The 21102-nt window shown below is 42.5% G+C and overlaps 1 protein-coding gene across 3 annotated transcripts in view; it reads left to right on the top strand.

Moving 5' to 3' along the window:
* Positions 1–21102, top strand: part of TIAM1 (TIAM Rac1 associated GEF 1) — a gene marked incomplete at its 5' end in the record, with an annotated part of 137020 nt that overhangs the window by 14713 nt on the left and 101205 nt on the right. For all 3 annotated transcript variants that reach the window (XM_082654579.1, XM_082654580.1, XM_082654578.1), the window contains 2 exons: positions 2175–2622; positions 8613–8785. In XM_082654579.1, the coding sequence (XP_082510705.1) occupies positions 2175–2622; positions 8613–8785 (621 nt within the window). The remainder of the gene's footprint in view (positions 1–2174; positions 2623–8612; positions 8786–21102) is intronic.

Raw genomic sequence — 21102 nt, 5'->3', positions numbered from 1 at the left:
CAGGCTCAGTAGTTGTGGCTCACGGGCCCAGTTGCTCCACGGCATGTGGGATCTTCCCAGACCAGGGCTCGAACCCGTGTCCCCTGCATTGGCAGGCAGATTCTCAACCACTGTGCCACCAAGGAAGCCCTTCTTTTTTTTTTTTTAAATAAACTTTTTATTTTAGAACAGCTTTAGAATTACATAAACATTGCAAAGATAGTAGAAAGGGTTCCCATATACCACCCAGTTAACCTTGAGCTCTTGGCCGAGGTGGTATTTGCCAGGTTTTTCCACTGTCAGATTTCTACCCTTTGCACACTGTACTCCTTGTTATGTGTTTTTGTGTTTTTTGAAGGTGTACGATGTGATGATTTAATATATGTATATAGTGTGAAATGATTACCAAAATCAATTTAATTAACATATCCATCACTCACATAATTACCCCTTCCTCCCTCCCTCCCTTCCTTCCTTTATCTCTCTCTCTCTTTCTTTCTTTTGTGGTGAGAACACTTACGATCTACTTTCCTAGCAAATTTCAAGGATACAACATGGTATCATTAACTAGAGTCATCAGGCTATATATCAGATCCGCAGAACTTGTTATAATAACTAAAAGTTTGTAACCTTCACCAATGTCTCCCCATTTCTCCGGGCCCTCACCCTCTGGCAACCACCATTCTACCCTCTGGTTCTGTGAGTTTTACATTTTTACGTTCCACATAGAAGTCAATCACACAGTATTTGTCTTTCTGTGTCTCCTTTGCTTGTTTTCATGTCTGGCTATGCCCATTTTACGTTGCTCACTTAGGACCTATTCATGACGCACGTGAACTCTGAGGGCCCTAATTTAGAATTGACCAGGTGAGATGTGCGGAGACATGGGCACAGCACCTGTCTGGGCCTCGTGCAGGGTGATATTAGTATGTGGCTTGTCTCGTTCTGCCTACCCTGCCACTGCCTCTCATCAAAGATTTGAACGCAAAGCATTGATTTATATGGCAATCGGAATAGCCCGTTAGTTTTTACATTTTCAAACCATAATTAACTATGTATGAGACTAAAGGCTTAACAAGAGGTTAAGCCCCCAAACCACATATTACTTTGCTGTCTCTTCCTATGTCAGACTCACGTTCCGATTCTCTCCCTTTGAAAAAAACCAGTCTAATTTCTTATCCATGAGACTGTCGAGCTGTGCTGTACAGTACTGCTCTCATTTTCCTCCCTTGATGACTACCATTATTCAATCATTGTTTTTGGAAATGCCTTTAGCACTTCAGAGCAATTAAGATTCTGATTTAAGAACAGATCTTCCTGTCCCGGAAATGTTCAACACGCAAGCAGGCGCAGTGCTTTGGAAGTTCCAAATGTTTTTAAACTGGGAATTGATACCCGCCACCTCCTGGCAGTGCCCCAAGCTGTTCCTTGGCCCAGGGGCGGTGAGTAGCTTGCTTCGGGCTCCTAGCATCCCAGCTTTGAAAGGGCAAGGTAATTGGAGAGCCTGCATGGGAGCTGTGAGCCCCACAGACTTTTTTAGCTCAATGTGAGAAGTGAGAAGCTGCTTGTTTTCAAGAAGCAAAGCTGATTGGAGCCTGAGGACTCTTCCCTGCTCCTGGGCTGTGGGTCCTTGCTGGGTGAGTGGGTGAGGTAGCACCCTAGTTTTCTTTTTAGTCACCAGATTATAGAATAGACCCCTAACTAGGCCCTTTGTTAAAAAAAAAAAAAGTTATCAGTAAAGACTTCATTATCCCTTGGAACCCCCTACTTCTGGAATAACTCATCAGTCAGCAGAATATCCTAGAGCTCCAGGCAGGCTGACGAGGGTGAGGGTGCAGAGCTCACTCAGCAGGGCAGTGGGAGCATCTCAGTAGCTGATTTGCCAATTACCTGAAAGTCAGATAATTGATAAGTTTTCTGAAATCTTGCTTGCTTTCTGAAAAATGTTTCTTGAACATTCCAAATTGTTGGCATTCATACCGGGGCAGCTTCATGGTTTTCCTGAGCTGCTCTGCGGGCACGTTGGGTTTGTGCGGGTCAGGGGGGTGAGGAGTAATTGGTCCAGGAGAGGCTGGGAGCAGTGATGCCCTGTGGGTTGCCTGCAGCTACACAGCCCCTGGCTGGACCGACAGAAGCCCCTGGGTTACTTCCCTGCATGATGCATGTCTTCTTTTTTCTCCCTTTCGGCTCCCAAGGATGTTAATGCGGGCGAGGGTAGCGAGTTTGCCGACAGTGGGATCGAAGGGGCCACCACCGACACGGACCTCCTGTCCAGGCGATCCAATGCCACCAACTCCAGCTACTCACCCCCCACCGGCCGCGCCTTTGTGGGCAGCGACAGCGGCAGCAGCTCCACCGGGGACGCAGCCCGCCAGGGGGTGTACGAGAATTTCCGACGGGAGCTGGAGATGAGCACCACCAACAGTGAGAGCCTGGAGGAGGCCGGCTCGGCGCACAGCGACGAGCAGAGCAGCGGTACCCTGAGCTCCCCGGGCCAGTCCGATATCCTGCTCACGGCCGCTCAGGGCACGGTGCGTAAGGCCGGAGCCCTGGCAGTCAAGAACTTCCTGGTGCACAAGAAGAACAAGAAGGTGGAGTCGGCCACCCGGAGGAAGTGGAAGCACTACTGGGTGTCCTTGAAAGGTGAGAGAGGGAGCATCCTTCCTGCAGTGCTGGGTACATCCTGTGCTCCGTGGTGCACCTGTGCAAATGATGTTTTTCAGTTACATGGAACTTCTATTTCATGCTAATTTCAAAACTTATTTTGTGGTGGTAAGAATACTTAACGTGAGATCTACCTTCTTAGCATAGTTTTGGGTGTACGTTACGGTATTGTTGACTAAGGCACGCAGTCGCACAGCACACCTAGAACATAATCATCTTATCTAGCTGAAACTTTGTCCCTTGATGAGTCACTCCCCATTTTCCTTCTCCACCAATGTTTTATTTTCTTTACTGTTTCACAGTTAAGCTATTGGAGCCTCTCGTCTAGTTTTCTCATATATACAGCTGGTTCTCCTGACAGTTTGAAAGGCTTGAGTTCTAAAAGAATATTTTTTTGGAATCATTCCAAAACAAGTGCCTCCCGAAGTGACTGTTTTGGAGGGAAAAATCACTGGTTTGAAGCTTATGAAATTGTCATTTGGGGGGTAAAAAATGATGGAATATTGCTAATTTCATGGGGCTCAACCCAGTGCTTAATGGAATGTCTGAGCCATCTATGTTTGTGAAAAAATCACTGTTTTATGGTCAGACTTTGAATATTTGAGTGTGTGTGTGTATATATATAGAGATATATATCTATATCATGTATATATATCTATATACAATGGTATATCTGTATACCATCGTCTTTCTTTTCATTAGTAAGCATAATACATTTATGTCTTGCTATTCACTATCGCTTTACACACACTTTAAAAGTATGTATATGTATTTTTGCACATCTGCATATATCTTGGTAGTGTAGAAATTGTAACACATTTGTGAGCTCTGTGTCTTAAAAAGAAAAACACTTCTCAAGACCGCTTAGAATCTTTGACACAAGATGGATTTGAAGCAGGGTTAGTACATGGCGGAATAGGTTAGACAGGTTAATAAGCATGAAGGATGGGTCCAGGAGGAAGAAGCCTGGGCTCAGCTGGTGTGGTGCACCCATGACTCCATCTGACCCTGGATTTCACCAACTGTGGCTGGTGCAGAACAGCCAATCCTAGAGGCATGGCACAGCCTAGAGCTCTGTGCAGTGGTGTAAACCCCCCAGGGACATGCAGGGTTTGGGTGGGCCCCATTACTAATGCTGCCAGCTGTTGCTTCAGTACCTGGTGAAACAGAAAGGGAGCATGTTAATTAGACTGTAGGTCTTGCTGCATGTCACTGAGACCCACAATGACAGTGCCTCAAGCAAGACAGAACTTTATTTCCCTTCCACCTAGCACAGGTGGAGCGTCTGAGAGTGATGGGCTGACTCTTTGCTGTTAAGTCATCCAGAAGCCAGAATTCCTTTTGTCATTGCTTAACTGTCCCTAGAGCATTGTGTTAGTCTGAATGATTAGGATAGCTCACCAGCGGGTCCAGGTTCCAGCAGAAAAATGGGGGAAGTGGAGGGTGTATCCCTCTGCACTGAGGATACAACCTGGAAATTGCCTGCATCTCTTCTGCTTCCATCGCATTGGCCACAAATGAGTCCAGCCTAGCTGCAAGGGAGGCAGGGATGGGCCCAGCTGAGCACTGGGGTTTCTATTACTGCAGAAGAAAGGGGGTTGTGTGTTTTAGGGAACAACCAACTGTCCCATAGAGGAGTCTTTCCTCTTAACAGCCAGTGCAGGGTAGCTTCCCCTACTGCCAAGAGCCTGTGTGTCTAATGTTGCTGCATGTTTAGGGTGGGATGCTGTCTTTCTCTTCATGTCTAGCTTTTAAGACTTGCTGGGTTATTTCATCTTGTTGCTCCACTTCCAAGGATGTCTCAGGAAGAGTCAGGTTCTTTCTCATGTCCTTTTCTCATTTGAAAAGTCTACCTTAGTGGTTTCAAAGTTTGAATAGATGTGGAGTTCTGGCAGCCATAGTATCTTCTGTGGAAAGATCACAGGAATTACTGATATTAAGCTTTAAATTTTATTTTCTATACTAAATCAGATACCATAATATAGTCTATATAAAGTGTATATGAAATTTTGAACACACATGTGAAATAAGAATATTGAATTTGAGCAAATTCTATCAGTTTACACATATGCACAGCACACTTTTTTTTTTTTTTTTAACATCTTTATTGGGGTATAATTGCTTTACAATGGTGTGTTAGTTTCTGCTTTATAACAAAGTGAATCAGTCATACACATACATATGTTCCCATATCTCTTCCCTCTTGCGTCTCCAGCACACTTTGCTTTTAGTTTTCCATCGTGAATTGGGAAAAGTGTATTTGATGTCATGGTCCTGCTTGTGAAACACAGATGTTCATTCTGTGGGAGCATTTTGGAGAACTGCTACTGTTTTTTTTCACACGGGACCTGCCTTGGCTTAATTTAGAGGCACTACAGGGTCATGTCTGAGGGGCCCTGCTCTCTGCTCCTCCCCTGAATGTCCACACCACTGGACGCTGCAACCTCTGTTCCCTTTAGCAGCCCATCTTATTGTTCATTTTGTTAACTAATGCTGAGTTGTTAACAACATGATTAGAAGACCACCTGCAGTCACGGTCACCTGAGATGCTTCCTGGGTTATATCCATACCTGCTGAATCTCACAGTTTGGAGGTGGGGCCCTGTATTAGTCCCTGTACTAGAGCTGCTATAACAGAGTACCACAGACTGGGTGGCTTAAACCAAAGAACTTTATTTTCTCACAGTCCTGGAGCCTAGAAATCTCAGATCAAGGTGTCATGAGGTTTGGTGTTTTCTGAGGCCTCGCTCCTGGGCTTGCAAATGGCCGTCTTCTTCTAGTATCTTCACGTCCTCCCTCTGTACCTGTCTATGTCCAAATCCCCTCTTCTTATAAGGACAGCGGTCATATTGGATTAGGGCCCACCCTTATGACCTCGTTTAATTTTAATGACCTCTGTAAAGACCTTATCTCCAAATACAGCCATATTCGGAGGCCCTGGGTTAGGACATCGGCATAGGAACTTGGGGGGATATAATTCAGCCCATGACAGGCCCAGTATTTGTGGTTTAAACAGGCTTCCCAGGTGATTCTTACACTAAATATGAGAATAACACCGTTAGTGGCGTAGAATAAAAATAATTAGGTGATTTTTTACTTGGGACGTGGAAGCGGGGGCTGTTTTGTTTCTGCTGCTCCTTTAGAGAATAAATGATCAAGGAAGGCAAGGTGTGGGTGCTCAGCTCACACACCCATTAGAGGAGGGAGGCTTCACTTTCTTGGTGACCCAGATCTGAGTGACACAGTCTGTCAGGATCCAGGCCCAGAGCACAGAGCTGCCGAGTCCTTTGCTTCTTGCTCCTGACAGGTCCCATTATACATTGACAGACCTGGGGCTTGTCCTTGCCAGTCAGAGGCGGGGCTTGCTGCTGACTTGGGCTTGGATATGGAGAAATAAAAAGCAGAGTGCCTGGGAACCGTAGGCTAGGAAATTCTCCTAAGTTTCTTTCACTTTTGACAGAATAATTAATTTTACGAAAAAAGGTTTTATTTAGAATTAATCTCTGGAGTGTCTCCATCCACAACTGAAAAGCATACAGATTATGTTCAAGTGAAGATGAAGGTATATGGACCTGTTACCAGGGACCACGTGGTTCCCAGATTTGCTGCTTCTCATTAATCTTAAAATTGGAACATGTAGGGCTTCCCTGGTGGCGCAGTGGTTGGGAGTCCGCCTGCCGATGCGGGGGACGCGGGTTTGTGCCCCGGTCCGGGAGGATCCCACGTGGTGCGGAGCGGCTGGGCCCGTGAGCCATGGCCGCTGAGCCTGCATGTCTGGAGCCTGTGCTCCGCAACGGGAGGGGCCACAACAGTGAGAGCCCCGCGTACAGAAAAAAAAAAAAAAAAAATAGGAACATGTAGATAATTGAGTACAAGCTGATTTTTAACCACCCACTGTCACGGGCGATTGTAAACCAACTTTGAAAAATTATGAAAACATCAATTTGGGAAGACATAAGATGTTCAATGTGATGTGTGGATGCCCCGTATCCATTATCTATAGGCTTGAGTCTCTGTTCTCAAACTATGGTAAAGCTGTGTTGCTCTTTTTCTGTTACGGATTTGTTCATCATTAGCGTAATATTAGTCCTAAGGATTATTTAGAGCAGGGTTTCTCAACAGAAGGCCTATTGACATTTTCTGGATAATTCTTTGTCATGTGGCCTGTCATGGGCATTGTAGGATGTTTAGCAATATCCCTGTCCGCTACTCGCCTCCTTCTGTTCCCCACCCCCAAGTTGTGACAGCCAAAAATGTCTCCCGACTTCACCAAATGTCCCTCATTCAGCAAGATTGCCCCACCTCAGGAACCTCGGGTTTGGAGGAAAAGGGCCTCCCCTTTCCATTTCTTTTCTTTTTGTGTCTCTGAATCTATGTTAGCTTAAGACATGGAAAGAGGAGGTATAGATGATTCCGAACGTGACCTCTGTGTTCCTGTAAAAACTTGAGATCTTCAAAATAACAGGAATTATAAGAAAAACAGGGTTGGGCCAGAACACTCCGTAAGTACATAATTAAATTATATGTAAGCAACTTATTACTACAAAACTTAAAGAAATAGAAAACAAAACCCTACTAAAATTACTCTCATAACATTCCTAATTTCCAACAAGAAATATCACAGAAAACGTACAACCTTAAGAAAAAAATGTGAATATAACTTGAATGGATTAGAGGAAGAATTGAAACTCCTGAATTATGGAGACAAGGACAATAGTTATAAAACCATGAAATTCAGGAACACCGTGCAATAGACTTTTAGGCAGAGCTCACAGTCAGGCTGTACCAAGGCAAACACTGTGAAACGAGTGGGCCTCGCGTGCCTGCGTGCTGCGTGCGTCTGTGCTGGGGGACCTTAAATCCAGCAACTGTTACATGCTCCTGTGAAATATTACGGGCTGGGAAAAATCGCCTTTGCACTCGTGTGACTTCCATTGATCCCCATCGTTCTACGATGTCAGTTACAAATTTGCTTTACAGAAGTTCATACTGCAGGCGAGTAGATTGTACTTGGAAGTCTTTGTGATTCACACAAACGGTGGCCCTTGCTTGTGGTAAGGAAGATGTTGAAGACAGACCAAGTGGCTTATGTTGAAGTTAAAGAGTCAGAAAGCTGGGCCCAGGTTTCCCCTGAAATGATGACTTGAGAGCAAGTGCTCAGTGAGTAATTACTAATAAAGTGCGCCTCACATGTAGGCCATGACGGAGGGTATCTATTGAACCCACCTTGCCACAAATGTAGGAAAGGTTTCTATTGCTCCTGTCTCATTTAGTTTCACAGTATAATTAAGTGTGGACCAGGCCTCTGGCCTCCCCCAGGCCTTCATATGTGTGCCATGTGTTTCCTCTTCTAGGAGGAGCAAGGACATGGCTGATCTCTAGCAAAACATTTTATAGAAAAGATCTGAGACTAAAAGTCTGTCATTTCGTTCCTTATCCTGAAAGCACCTAAAGCCAGTGTTATATTTTGTTTTCTCCAAGGGCATAGTCAAAAACCCCAATAAATTGTGTTCTCTGGTTGCATGTCCTGTGAGACATATTGGGAGGGACTCCAGTGGGACAGAACTGGTGCCGGTCCTCAGCGGTGCTTGCTGTTCAGGCCTGAGGAGCTGAATTTACAGCCACCACTGGCCAGAGGAGCCATCAGACCCCCGTATGCCTGTGAGGATATCTGTCACATTCTAAAACAGGAAGTAAGATCTTAAAGAACTTGAGGGTATGAATGACGAAACTGTGATTTAAGAGTCTTAACATTGTAAATCAACTATACTTCAATTAAAAAAAAAAAAGTCTCTGTCCAAGCCCATCCAAGACTTAGTACAAGCATGGCCCCATTCTCTTTACTTCCTAGGTTTCACACTCATTTCCAGCCCTTTCCTGGTAACAGGGCACAAGCAACAGTTTCCACTACAGACTTTTTTGTTGCATGAGCACCAAATACTCACACGGACCCCCATTCTGTTTCCTCAGGGTGCACACTCTTTTTCTACGAGAGCGATGGTAGGTCTGGAATAGACCACAACAGCATCCCCAAGCATGCCGTCTGGGTGGAGAACAGCATCGTGCAGGCCGTGCCTGAGCACCCCAAGAAGGACTTTGTCTTCTGCCTCAGCAATTCCCTGGGTGATGCCTTCCTTTTTCAGGTTCGTTGGGCTCCTCCTTTGCAGAGCATTTCAAATCTCTTACCAGATACCTCCGTCTCCTGCCCATGTACCTCACCCTGTTTTCCTTTGAGTGGTGGGTTCTATCTTTTGCACATTATAGGAACAAAAACGATGAATGACAAAATAAATGTCTATACTGAGTTCCAGGAATGATTGAACTCTCCCAGAGGCCTCCACAGTGAAGCCCGAGGAGGGGTGTGGGTTGAAGGATTTTTCACTGTAGTCTTGATATCATTTGTGTAGCACTTTAGAGAAAGGATCATGAATTCCTTAATTTAGACACGATTTGCACTGTCACAATTTTTCATCATAATATGTTCTCTTCTAATATTACTCATAAAGTAAAATCATGACATCCCAGAAATGACTAGCTATACCCAACCAGTTTTTCTTCCTCATCTTTTCAGAACTTCAGAATGAAAGTTCTTGAAGTTTGATGGTTAATTGTATTAAAAAAATACCAACCTGCTTATCACTTCAGGGTTAACATTTGCTTCTATAGGGAATCCTTTGAGTTTGGTCAGTTGTGATGCACTTTTTGTGGTGTTAATTAGGCTTTCTTCATTTATTCCCACAATACAGGAATTCCTCAAGCCTTTATTCCATGCTTCCTATGTGCTATGCACAGTGATATTGAGAATACCAAGAAGATATTTTGATACAGTTTCTACACTTAAAAGTGTTCACATGTAATATGGGAGACAGACATTGGAATGAATTGATCTTTATGATGTGGTAAACCTTGACAGTGAATGGTAGAGTAGGGATGAACTGAATGAAATTGACAGTGAGGATATTCCATGCCACACAGAGAGTTACAATAAAGGCATGGCAGAGAGTAATAGGTTATTTCACCATGTTTCTGGGTTTGTCCCCTATAGTTATTTCCATTTGGGCAATTAAAGTAAGGAATATAAAGTAGTAACTTTGTTTGTGAACAATCAAAAAGCATGTATTTTTTCTCTTTTAATCTATGATGTAAAACACACATAACGAAGAGTGCACAAACATAAATTTATTGCTCAATGAAGTGTCACAAAGTAACCACCACCCAGGCCAAGAAACAGAAGGTTCTGGCACCCTACAACCTTACATGAATCCATTCAGCTTACTGGTTGAATAGAGTGAACATGTATTATATTATCTAAGCCAGAGCTCTTTTGTTCATCTGGGAATGTCTTCATTTCTCCTTCATTTTTGAAGATAGTTTTGCTGGATATAGAATTCTTGATTGACAGTCTTATTTCAGTGCTTTGAAAATGTCACTGTATTGCCATCTGGCCCTCATAGATTCTAATGAGAAATCACCTGTTAATCTTAAGAGAATCCCTTTTATAGATAAGTTACTTTGTTCTTGCTCCTTTGGGGGTTTTATATTTGTCTTTAAACAGTTTGATTATGATATGTTTAAATATTGATTTCTTTCAGTTTATTATACCTGGAATTCATTGAGTTTCTCGGATGTACTGATGTATATACGTGTTTGAATCACATTTGGAAAATTTTCAGCTGTTAACTTTTTCAAATAATCTTCCTGCTCATGTCTCTTCTCTCTTCTCCTTCTGGGACACCTATTAGGTTTAAGTTAGTATGCTTGATTGTGTCTCATAGATCTCTGAGACTCTATTCATCTTTCTGTATTCTGTTTTTGTTTTGTTTCTTAGACTGGATAGTCTCAGTTGACCTACTTCAAGTTCACTGATTCTTTTTCTTTGCCAGTTCAAATCTGCTCTTGAGCCCCTCTGTTGAATTTTTCACTTCATTTATTCTACATTTTAACTTTAGAATTTGTATTTGGTTCTTTTTAAAAGAGAATAATTTTTATTTCACTACTGATATTCTCTAATGATTGGAGAGATTACCTTAAGTGCCCAGAAGTAATAAATGTCTTACTCTTTCCCAAGGACCTCTGTATGTACCTCTTTAACACTTAGGCAGTTAGTTTACAGCTCTGCCGTAGTCTTCACCTCTGCTTGCACAGAGCCTCAAGATCAGCCTGAGGGGTGAGCACAGGGCCTTCTCAGGGTTTCCTGAGCATGTGTACAGTTCTGTGCATGTATGTGACCTTGTAAATTCTGAGGACTATGGATATCTTACTCCCCAGCTTTTCCTAAAGTTTCTCAGTCAACTCTTTTTTGCCCCAGCTGTTACCACAACCTCAGGCAACTGTGATATTAAACAGTTGTCACTGATTGCTTTTTACAAACAGGCCTGGAGTAAAGGGTTGTGTACATGAATGAGTTCTGAGTCAAGTCCAATAGCTACAAGCCCTGTGAATGGGGATTTCTTATGCAGTATTAAACAGGTCAGATAATGACTTTTCTGAGAATGATGTTTTGGGGGAGCTCCGAACCGATTCTGCCCCCTTCAGTGGCTGTGTTTTTTTTGGTTTGTTTGTTTTTTTTTGTGGTACACGGGCCTCTCACCGTTGTGGCCTCTCCCGTTGCGGAGCACAGGCTCCGGACGCGCAGGCTCAGCGGCCATGGCTCACGGGTCCAGCCGCTCCATGGCATGTGGGATCTTCCCAGACCGGGGCACGAACCCGTGTCCCCTGCATCGGCAGGCGGACTCTCAACCACTGCGCCACCAGGGAAGCCCCTTCAGTGGCTGTTTGACTGCTGGTTTTCAACATGAATGTGGAGATAGAGAGATGATGATGAGAATAGTGCATTAAGATACGCTTATACTTAATATTGTTACTGAGATTCAGCCTTTTTTTTTTTTCCAATAAATGCACCTCAAGTCACAAGACTTAATTTCCAGAGTTCTGAAAAAGTCCATCTTGACAATTTTTGCCAGTGTTGTTATTGCTTTTATGGAGGATCATCTTTTTGAGTTTCTTATTCTCCCATTGCTTCTGATGGACTCATGAGGACACTTTAGAGACTAGACAATTTTAAGAGTTATAGCAGCACTATTAACAATTACGCCAGGATAATAGGCATAAGTTTCAATAGTCCTAGGCTAACTGGGATGTATGACAACCTTTCCATATGTACATTTGAGTTGACCCCAGTTTGTAGGGATCCTGAGCTGTATTGCTATGAGTATTCATTCTTCTATCTATGTTCAGGATACATTTGTCCACATTTCTTTTCGTACATACCTACGACTGGCATTGCTGGGTCATGGGATATATGCACACATTCAAGTCTGCTAGATACTGTCAGTTTCCAAAATTACTGAAATAATTTATGCTCCCATCAGCAGCCTAGGAGAATTCCAGTTCTTCCTCATCCTTGTCCACACGTGTTACTGTCAGATCTTTTTTAAAAAACTCTTAGTGTGAAGTTGAGCACATTTTTATGGGTTTAATGACTATTTCAATATCATCTTCTGTGAAGTTTTTATTTCAGTCTCCTGCCTCTTTTTCCATTTAGTCGTCTTTCTTCTCTTGATGATTCGTAGCAGTTTTTTACATATTTTGTATCTCATCTCTTTGTTGATTATATGCATTGCAGATATCCTTTTCCATTAGGTGGCTAGCCTTCTACTCTCTTCAAGTTATTCTTTGTTATACCAACACTTTTAGATTTTAATGTAGTCTCATTTCTCAAGTCTTCCCTAATGGGTAGCGCTTTGTGTATCCTATTAAAAAAATCTACATGCTCTGTCTCCCGAAAATATTCCTCTATATAACTTATAAACCATTGTGTTTCCAAATCTAGCATACCTTTTTATTAATTAATGGGATATCTTGCAAATGAGGAAATGCCTAACTACTCTAACAATAATAACATTATTATGATATCAGCAGTTATCTTTTACTGCGCCCTTATTGTATGCCACCGCCTTGAAAGTGTTTTACAATGTGAATCCCCTTAATTCTTCCGGAAATCAGTGAGTTAGATTGTGTATCCGTATTTTGACTAATTGATGTGGCTTGTGTACCCCCTTCTGTGAAGCTAAGGCTTACAAAGGCTAATGATTGGATGTCAAGTCACAGTTACTGAGTGTTGGGGCTGGATTCAAACCAAGCCTCTCTTTCGCTGAAGCCCCTTATTGTCTAAGTATATTATTTATCCCAATACTGTTATTACTTAACCCTAAGAAGAACATGGGCAAGAATCAGTGATTACAGTGAAGAGTGACTTTTTCTCCTTCTTAGAATTAAGCCACTCATTGGGAATATTTCAAAACTGTAACTTGATTTTGGCCATTCTTGCCTCATTATACAGGTTAGATGATAATCTCATTGATTTCAGGATACTCTCTTTTTTACCTGGACACCCATGATGTGAATTCCTTTTGAAAGGACTTTCCTGGCCATAAAATTGCTAATAGAATCTGAATACCCATTAGGTCACATTGAATAAAATTCTTCTGTGGCAACATAGGACCTTATTCATGAAAACCTCTATGTCCTCTTGTTTCGGTGAAATTTTTATGCTACTTACGTGGGATAGAGCACAAAATGAACCTTTTCAGAGGAAATTACTGCTCTTTGGGATCCATGAGGGCATTTTCTACCTTCTACTTATTGTAATCCACATGACTCTGGAGGGGCTGAATTTGAAAGGAACCTGTGTGTGTAGGGGGTGAGGCTAAAGCGAGGGAGATCAAGCACGATTATGGAAATAATTTGTAGGTTATTCCAGCCCCAGGGCTCAGTTCAGTGCACACAGTTTCCAGAGCTCGTGTGCTTCTGATCTGATGCTGTTATTCAGATTCGCGCATGGAAAGGAGATTCATGTTACCAGCAGAAGTAGAAAAGGAGTTTTGTGTGCCGGATGGGGGTGGGAATGGGCATGAATGTTAGAGCAGCTTATATAGAGGAAGTGCTACCCTGTCTGCAAAGGGAGGCTATAGCTCCTGCATTTAAACTATTTTAATTAGCGTTCTTCCCTCCAACTGGAAGCCAGAAATAGCACCCATCACCTACAAAGTACCGTTTCCTCTCGGCCCTCTCTTCATCCATTACGGGAGGATGTTACATACAATTCCAAAAAGCTCAGTGACTTTTATGGTAACGTATCCTAATATTAGTTTTAAATTCCTATATTAAATGCCTTGGGAACATAGTTAGCAGGCAGAGTAAGAATGATGCCTGATTGGGTAGAAAATCATATGCAATTACATATCTAAAGAAGTGTAGAAAATATTGTCTCTAAGGGGTCATTGCCTTTCCATAGAATATTTCTTATCATTAGGAATGTCACTTGTATGAGGCTACAGTATGCATATATATATATATATATTTTTTTTTTTTTTTTTGCTGATCCCAAACTCCTTATTTTTATAGCATGCATATTTTAAAAAGACGCTTTTAAAAGAAGAAGAGTATTTGTATCTTTATGTTGAGTTGGGGATTGGATGTGATAATGCAAGTCAGGTATCTGATAGCAAATGCTCAATAAATGTTATAGTTAGCATTTTAATTATAAGAAAAAGAGACTAGTTCCCCAAGTATCTTTACAGAAGTTGAGTATGGCTTCTCTGTGAAAAGTCTAAGGCTTTGAGTTTTATCATGCTCTGGGGAATTATCTTCAAGTGCCACATCTAGTTCTGTGTGTCAGACTCGATGAAGGTCATTGGCATATGCCCTGGACAAGGGCAGCCAGATTAAGAAAAAACCTGGAAATCCTCTTTCACAAGGAGCATCAAGTGGACTTGGTAGAAAAGACTTTAGAAAGGATGTAGTATCTTGGACTTGAGTAGATTAACATCCAGCCTCCCTCGTAAGGTAGGCACCATCTCTGCAAGGCCCCCGCAGCTGGTCAGCCTGGACAGCTGGACAGCTGTCCATCCCTGGGAAGCTCTCAGCTCTTTAACCATCTGTTTTGTTAGTTGGCTCCAAGTTCTAGAAAGTTCTTCGCCATGTTGAGATAATACGTTCTTTCCGGTGACTTTTGCCATTTCCCTTTGCTTCCGTATTCTCCCCCAGAATTTAAAGTAAGCCTTTCCTGCTTATTCTTTCTCATAACCTTCTAAATACTTGACAACAGCTCTCATTTCCCTCCACCACGTCTCCTGTTTAGGTCTCCCTGCTTGAGGTTTCCGAGCCAGTCTCCCTGTGATTCAGTTCCTCTCCTTGACGTTCTCTCTTGTAATCGTGTTCCAGAACCTGACACCCTGTCAGGTTCCGCCCTGTGCTGCCTGCATTTCAGTTCCTGTTCCTCTCATTTCGTCCATGATGCTGGTGTCAATTCCTTAATTTACTAGAAACCACAACAAACGGATGACTCATACCCAGATTGTGGTCTATCCAGCCCTCAGCATCAAAGTCTTCTTCATCTTATTTTAATATATTTTTTGAAAAGTCCAAATGCAGAACTTAGATTTACCTCTTTGAAATTTTATCTTTGCGGTTTTCGTCCGTCTAATGAAATCATCTATGATCTTAATTTGATCTTCCCTGATGTTTATACCCCTCCTAGCTTAGAGTTATCTACAGATATGACAGATTCAATGTTTGGTCTGTATTCTCATTGTTAAGTGTTGACTTGGTCTCTAGCTAAGTCCTGTTTTCTCATCACTGTAGATCGTTTCCCTGCCTCTCGCCAGCCACTTCAGAAATATTTACCTTTGGTTTTGGCATAAATTAGTTGTGAAGAAGGGTCACCAATGGCGTGTGTGGAACTCCAGGCCAAATTTTTTAATCTCTGTAAAGAATTGGACTCAACCCAGATCCTCTTGTCAGCACCATTCTGGTGGCTCAATCTCATACCATCTGGTGAAAGAAATAGCAGATATGACCCATGAGCCATAGACTCAAGTTCAGGAGCTCCTTAGGGCATCCTATTAATGCCCCATTTGGGACAGAGGATCAGAGAGCTCCCTGAAGGGGAGAAAGTGAATGGGGTCCCTCCTGGACCCTGCCCATTCCCAGTACCAGAGGGGTCCTTTTCAAAGGATGAGGTGCCATTGGCCCTGCTCTAAGGAGAGTATTATGGGAGAGTATGGATGTTGAAGTGCAAAACGATGCACAGGGCTGGTAATTGTTTGCAGTGCATGCCCTGCTATTAGTGTGTTCAGAGGTTTCTCCACATATGTTAAAAGTACAGTGCAGAGATATAATTGTGGCTGAGTTAGATTTTAGCGTATAATTTGTATTCTGTTATGTATCATCCAAATAATGTTACTAACAGTATTCCTCTTCCTTTTTACAATATTTTAAATTTGTATTTAAGTCAATATGAACAGATAGCTTCATATATTTATTTATGTATGTAATTGAAGTTTAGTTGATTTACAATGTTGTATTTGTTTCAGGTGTACGGCAAAGTGATTCAGTTTTATATATATATATATATATATATATATATTCTTTTTCAGATTCTTTTCCATTATAGTTTATTACAAGATGTCGAATGGAGTTCCCTGTGCTACACAGTAGAACCTGGTTGTTTATCTAATTTATATGTAATAGTTTGTATCTGCTAATCCCAAACTCCTAATTTATCCCCCTGCCCCCTGCTGCCTTTCCCCTTTGATAACCATGAGTTTGTTTTCTATGTCTGTGAGTCTGTTTCTGTTTTGAACACATAGTTTTAAATAATTCAATTAACCTGAAAAGAATTGAAGTGAAATTCTCTTCCCATACTTCCTTACCCTCTCTTCCAATCATCACTCCCTTAAGCAACTGTACTCCACTCTTTTAACTGGTTGCTTTTTTTGTTGTGTTGTTTTGTTTGTTTGCTTTTTCTTGCATTTACCCTCCTTTCTCATCAATGTGCTTATACTGTTACTGACCAGGATTCTTGGACTCCTTAATCAATAGAAATTGGTAAGAGGCCAGATGAGAAGTCCTGGCAAGGCTTTACTGGGACTGGAGCTGCAACATGAGGGAGAAAAACAAGTAACAGTTTCCCTTGCTCACTCTCTGAAGGGGGGCAAGCTTGACCCTTAAGTGGGGTGAGGGTGGGGATGGATTGGTGGGTCGGGCAGGAGGGGTGGTTTGCCCACCCCCTTGGTGGTGCTATACCCTGCTTTTGCTCCTGACACCTCAAAAGTGGCAGTTGGGTTTTTGGTCTTTTTGTGTCTTATTGTTCATAATTTGCCCCAGCTGCACATGTATGCAGTTATTTTTAGTCCCTTACAGTTACTTTGTATTCTATTGCTGGTGGAGATGTTTGTCCAGGTGCAAGTAATGCAGCAAAGGGTCCCAGGTCCCAGCCTGTCTCCATACTATTTCTTAACTGACCTTAGACATTAACTACTGATTTTCTGTTATGATAGATGAATATCTAGCTGTATTATATACACATTCTCCTTTCCTCATCTTCTGTATGGTTACATGAAAATTTGGGGTTAAGTCTGTAGTCCCTGTTAACGCTGTTTTGATGTCACCATGCTGTATGACCATATAAACAGTATTAGCTGCTGAGCCAAATAGTGTACTATCATTTTATTTCCTTTCTTGAACAACATTTTGTTTTTTGCCCGTAGTTAATGATTATCGGTTTTTTTTCCTGTTTAATTTGCTTATTTCTGGTTACTTCACAATATTTTCTAAATCTCCAATTCATTAAATAGTTGATTAGGACTGTTTTCTTTCCCCTGGAGCCTGCCCTCCCCTGGCCCTCTATCCTCCTGCTTCAGTCTTGTCTCTCTCTAGGCCTCATGCATGACAGTCACCGTGTTAACTCATCCATGTGCTCTGGTGTCTGCCTTTTATGCTGGAGGCTTTTCGTCACATGTCTGGTGATCCTTAGTTGTCTGCACATTTAAGCATGCGATACCAAAGAAGCGCTTGGTTCTCATCAGTGCCCATTGTCATCTACTGGGGGCTATGACAGCATGAACAGATTGGGAGGCCTTCTGTGGAGGGGGTCCGGTTGATAATATTTGTTGGCCTTTTCTGGGGGCTACTCAGCTTTGCCATGGCCACTCACGGGGTCAGGTTTCCATGTATTCCTTTGTTTGCAGTAAACAGTTCCTTCTTTTTCTGTGTCTGGCTTCCTGGAGTCTGGAGCCCCTCTTATTCTTGAAAGAGTTCACCTGGGGTGGGTGAGAGGTGGGGAGGTAAGGGTGGGAGTGCTGCCCAGTTACATGGCTTTCTCCAGTGGATGAGAGGAGCCCCAGGTTACAATTATGGGGTCATATCTGTCATTCTCTTTATAGGTATTAACACTGATGGTTTAATTAAGTCTTGTATAAATAAAACTCTAAAATGTGTTAAGCAGAGAACCAATGAGAAAAAAAGACTTTTCAGGAACTCACACAGGAACTTCATTCCCACCTAGCCTCTTAAAATGCATGCATAACTTTATTCTCCTTTTTGTTTTTTTTAAAGTGGAAAAACGTTCAACCTACTTTACAATTATTCTTGTGCTTCTATAAACTCAAATTATCTGACATTTTAGTTTCCTAGATCTGGTACCACCTCTCTTGTTTAAAATGAATTTCCCTTTTCCTGCCACTCACGTAAACCATTGATCATCTGGGATCACGAAGTATCCTCCATCCAGTTGGGTAATTGAAGCTGGATCTATTTAAATACATGATGAAGCCCTGTGCTTCATCTTAACTCTGCGCTCAAAGGGGCTCTTATGCAAAATGCACTTTTTGCTGATTCTATTCCTCTGTCAGCAAGAACTGTGCTTATTCCCTTCACTGAACTTGATACAGTATTTATGGCATCCCCAGCAGGCAGAAAGGAAGAAGCACACAATTCGCTCTCTCTGCCTGTCTGCTGCTGTTTGTTTAGTGGAAAGTGACGCATGTGGAAGAAGTTGAGAGGGGACCACTTGGTGGTCTCGCCTTCCTGCCTTTTTGACCCCTAGATTCTGATGGAGGGCGCTGGAGTGGACCTGGTATCCGTAATTGAACTTGCCTGGTTCGAGAAGGTGATGCAAGGTTGGCGGCTTTGAAAAGCTTTTTCTAGCATGTCAGAGTTTAAATCCTGGCATGGCCACACTGGAGAACACTGTATCAAGTTAGTGGTCTGCTGTGATCAGCTCAGAAGTTAAGCGTTAAGCCTGCAAACGGCTAGGAACTGTTTCAAGAGTTGTCTCTCCTTAACCTGCTGCTGACAGCAGTCAGCGCCGTCTTTGCCCACCCTCTCAGTCACACGTAGCCCGTGTATGCCGCTGCCAAAGGACAGACTCTGCTGAAAAGCTCATTTAGTGAATTGTCCTTCTTAGAAATTGATTTGTCCTAATGGTAGAGAATGGCAGAGACCGCTGTTTTATTTAGGCAGGACAGTAGGAGCAAAAATTCTCTCTAATGGAGCTGCCTTCAGCCTCTGACAGGTTTTAAAGCAGTTGGAGACTTGAGCGTCCTTAATGGTTAAAAGGCCGATGGCTAAATTTTTCATAACGTTGTGATCATACTTTTCTAAACATCTTTCTCTGTGTTATGAGACTTGGTATGTTTTTTCCCCTTCTTTTTATTTTATCTTATTTAAAAATTTTTAAGTTGTGCTAAAATATACGTGACATACCATCTTAACTGTGTCCAAGTGCACAGTTCAGCGGCATTAAGTGCGTTCACATTGTTGTGCACCCCTCACCACCATCCATCTCCAGAGCTCTTTTCATCTTGTAGAGCTGAAACTCTGTACCCATCCAACTCCCCATTTTCCTCTTCCCCTAACCACTGGCAACCACCATCTTCCTTTCCCTTAAATAAATAAATTCCAGGATAGCTGCACCTTTCAAAAGATGTTTAGCTTCATCAACTAGTATCGGTTTCCTTCATTTCCACCTCTTAAGTGGGAGGCAAACATAAACTCTCTGACATGAGAATGGGGTGTGTTGCCCCTGGCTGAGTTTGAGGAGAATCTCACAGGCAGAAGGAAGAAGGGGCTCTCTTTACATTAAGTGAAGAGACCAAAAAGCTGTTGTTCTGCAGAACCTATCAGCTTGTGGCTCCTCTTGGAGGGTGACAGTGTATTATACAGACTCTTATTTTAAAAACATCACTTATTTTGAAATGGAATTCTTACTTTGCTAGTGTATCAGTCAGGATGGGTTAGATTATGCTGCAGTAAGGAACAACCCTCACATCTCCATGGCTTAACATACCTTTTCATTCTGGCCATGTGTCTGTAGGACATTGGCTATGAAGCTCTTCTCATCCTAGACACTTAGGGACCCAGGCTGACAGAAGCTCCATCTTGCCCCACAGTTCCAGGACTGCAAGCAAAGGGACAAGAATTGGGTGAATCAGGCTTTTGTTAACTAGTAACACATGGTGCTTCTACTCAGATTCATTGGCCCCAGCCAAGTGGCATAGCCACACCTAACTTCACAGGGACCAGGAAAACTCCATCCCTCTGTGTCCCTAGGGAGAGCTCAAAAGGAGTGGGCAACACTAAAAACCCCACAGCTAGGTTTTTAGAGCAATTGGTGAGAGCTGGGGGGCGGGGCTCTGGAGTGGTGTGTGTAGCATATTAAAAAAAATTTTTTTAAAGAATAGGATTGACGGAGATCAGGGTTTATAATAAATGACTGTGTCATCTCTAATTTTACTGGCTTTAGTTTCTTCATCTGTAAAATCGTCACCTGGACCCCTTCTAGATGAATATATTTATTTAAAATGTTACGTTTGTAACTTGTATTTAGCAGAGTTTGTATCAGGAGTTTTAAGCTCTTTCTAACTATTCCTCAGATATTATGTCAGGGTTGTAGGTATTTACTTTTCTTCCCCTGGGCTGGGGGTGGGGGAGGGGAGGGGAGGCAGAGATGAGTGAGGATCGTCTTGGGGGAATACATACTGACCTCTCACTGAGCACTGATGCACCCGCTGTTTTTACTGGAGACCCATCCTCTCCTCATTAGTGACATGCTACCTCTGCATGGATTCCATCTGAAACACCCCCCAATATCCTTTTCACACGGGTGAAAACACCAGCTCCGTTCACATCTAAAAGCTCCTTGTTTCCATGGAGCTGTGCATACAAAGGGGAAAAGCATATTTTGGCTCAGGGGACTAGCTGTTTATCAGATGCTGCCAGGCACTTTAGAGGACAAAGAAGTGATGCTGGAAAAGGTCATGCTGTTGGGAACTTCCATTACAACCTTGCAGTGACAATTTTTCCTGAAAAATAGACTCTGAAGGGTAATATTTTTTAAGATAGTTATAGAAAAATTATGCTTAAATATTAGGGTAATATATCTTGGAAGGATCTTTTAAAAACTGTCTATTAAAGGATACCATATACACAGAAAAGTACACATCTTGATGATGTTTCACAAGCTGGGCACACTCGTGACATAACACTCACATAACCAGCACCCAGATCCAGAAGCAGAATGTGGCCAGCACCCCGGAGACCTCCCTGTGCTTCCTTCCAGATGCTCCCCCTCTGCCCACAATTCCCATCAAACAACTCTTCTGACTTCTAACAGTGT

This window comes from Grampus griseus (genome assembly GCF_964374135.1).
Source record: "Grampus griseus genome assembly, chromosome: 5".
NCBI classification, from domain to species: Eukaryota; Metazoa; Chordata; class Mammalia; order Artiodactyla; family Delphinidae; genus Grampus; species Grampus griseus.
This window is presented reverse-complemented; position numbering and strand designations above follow the sequence as displayed.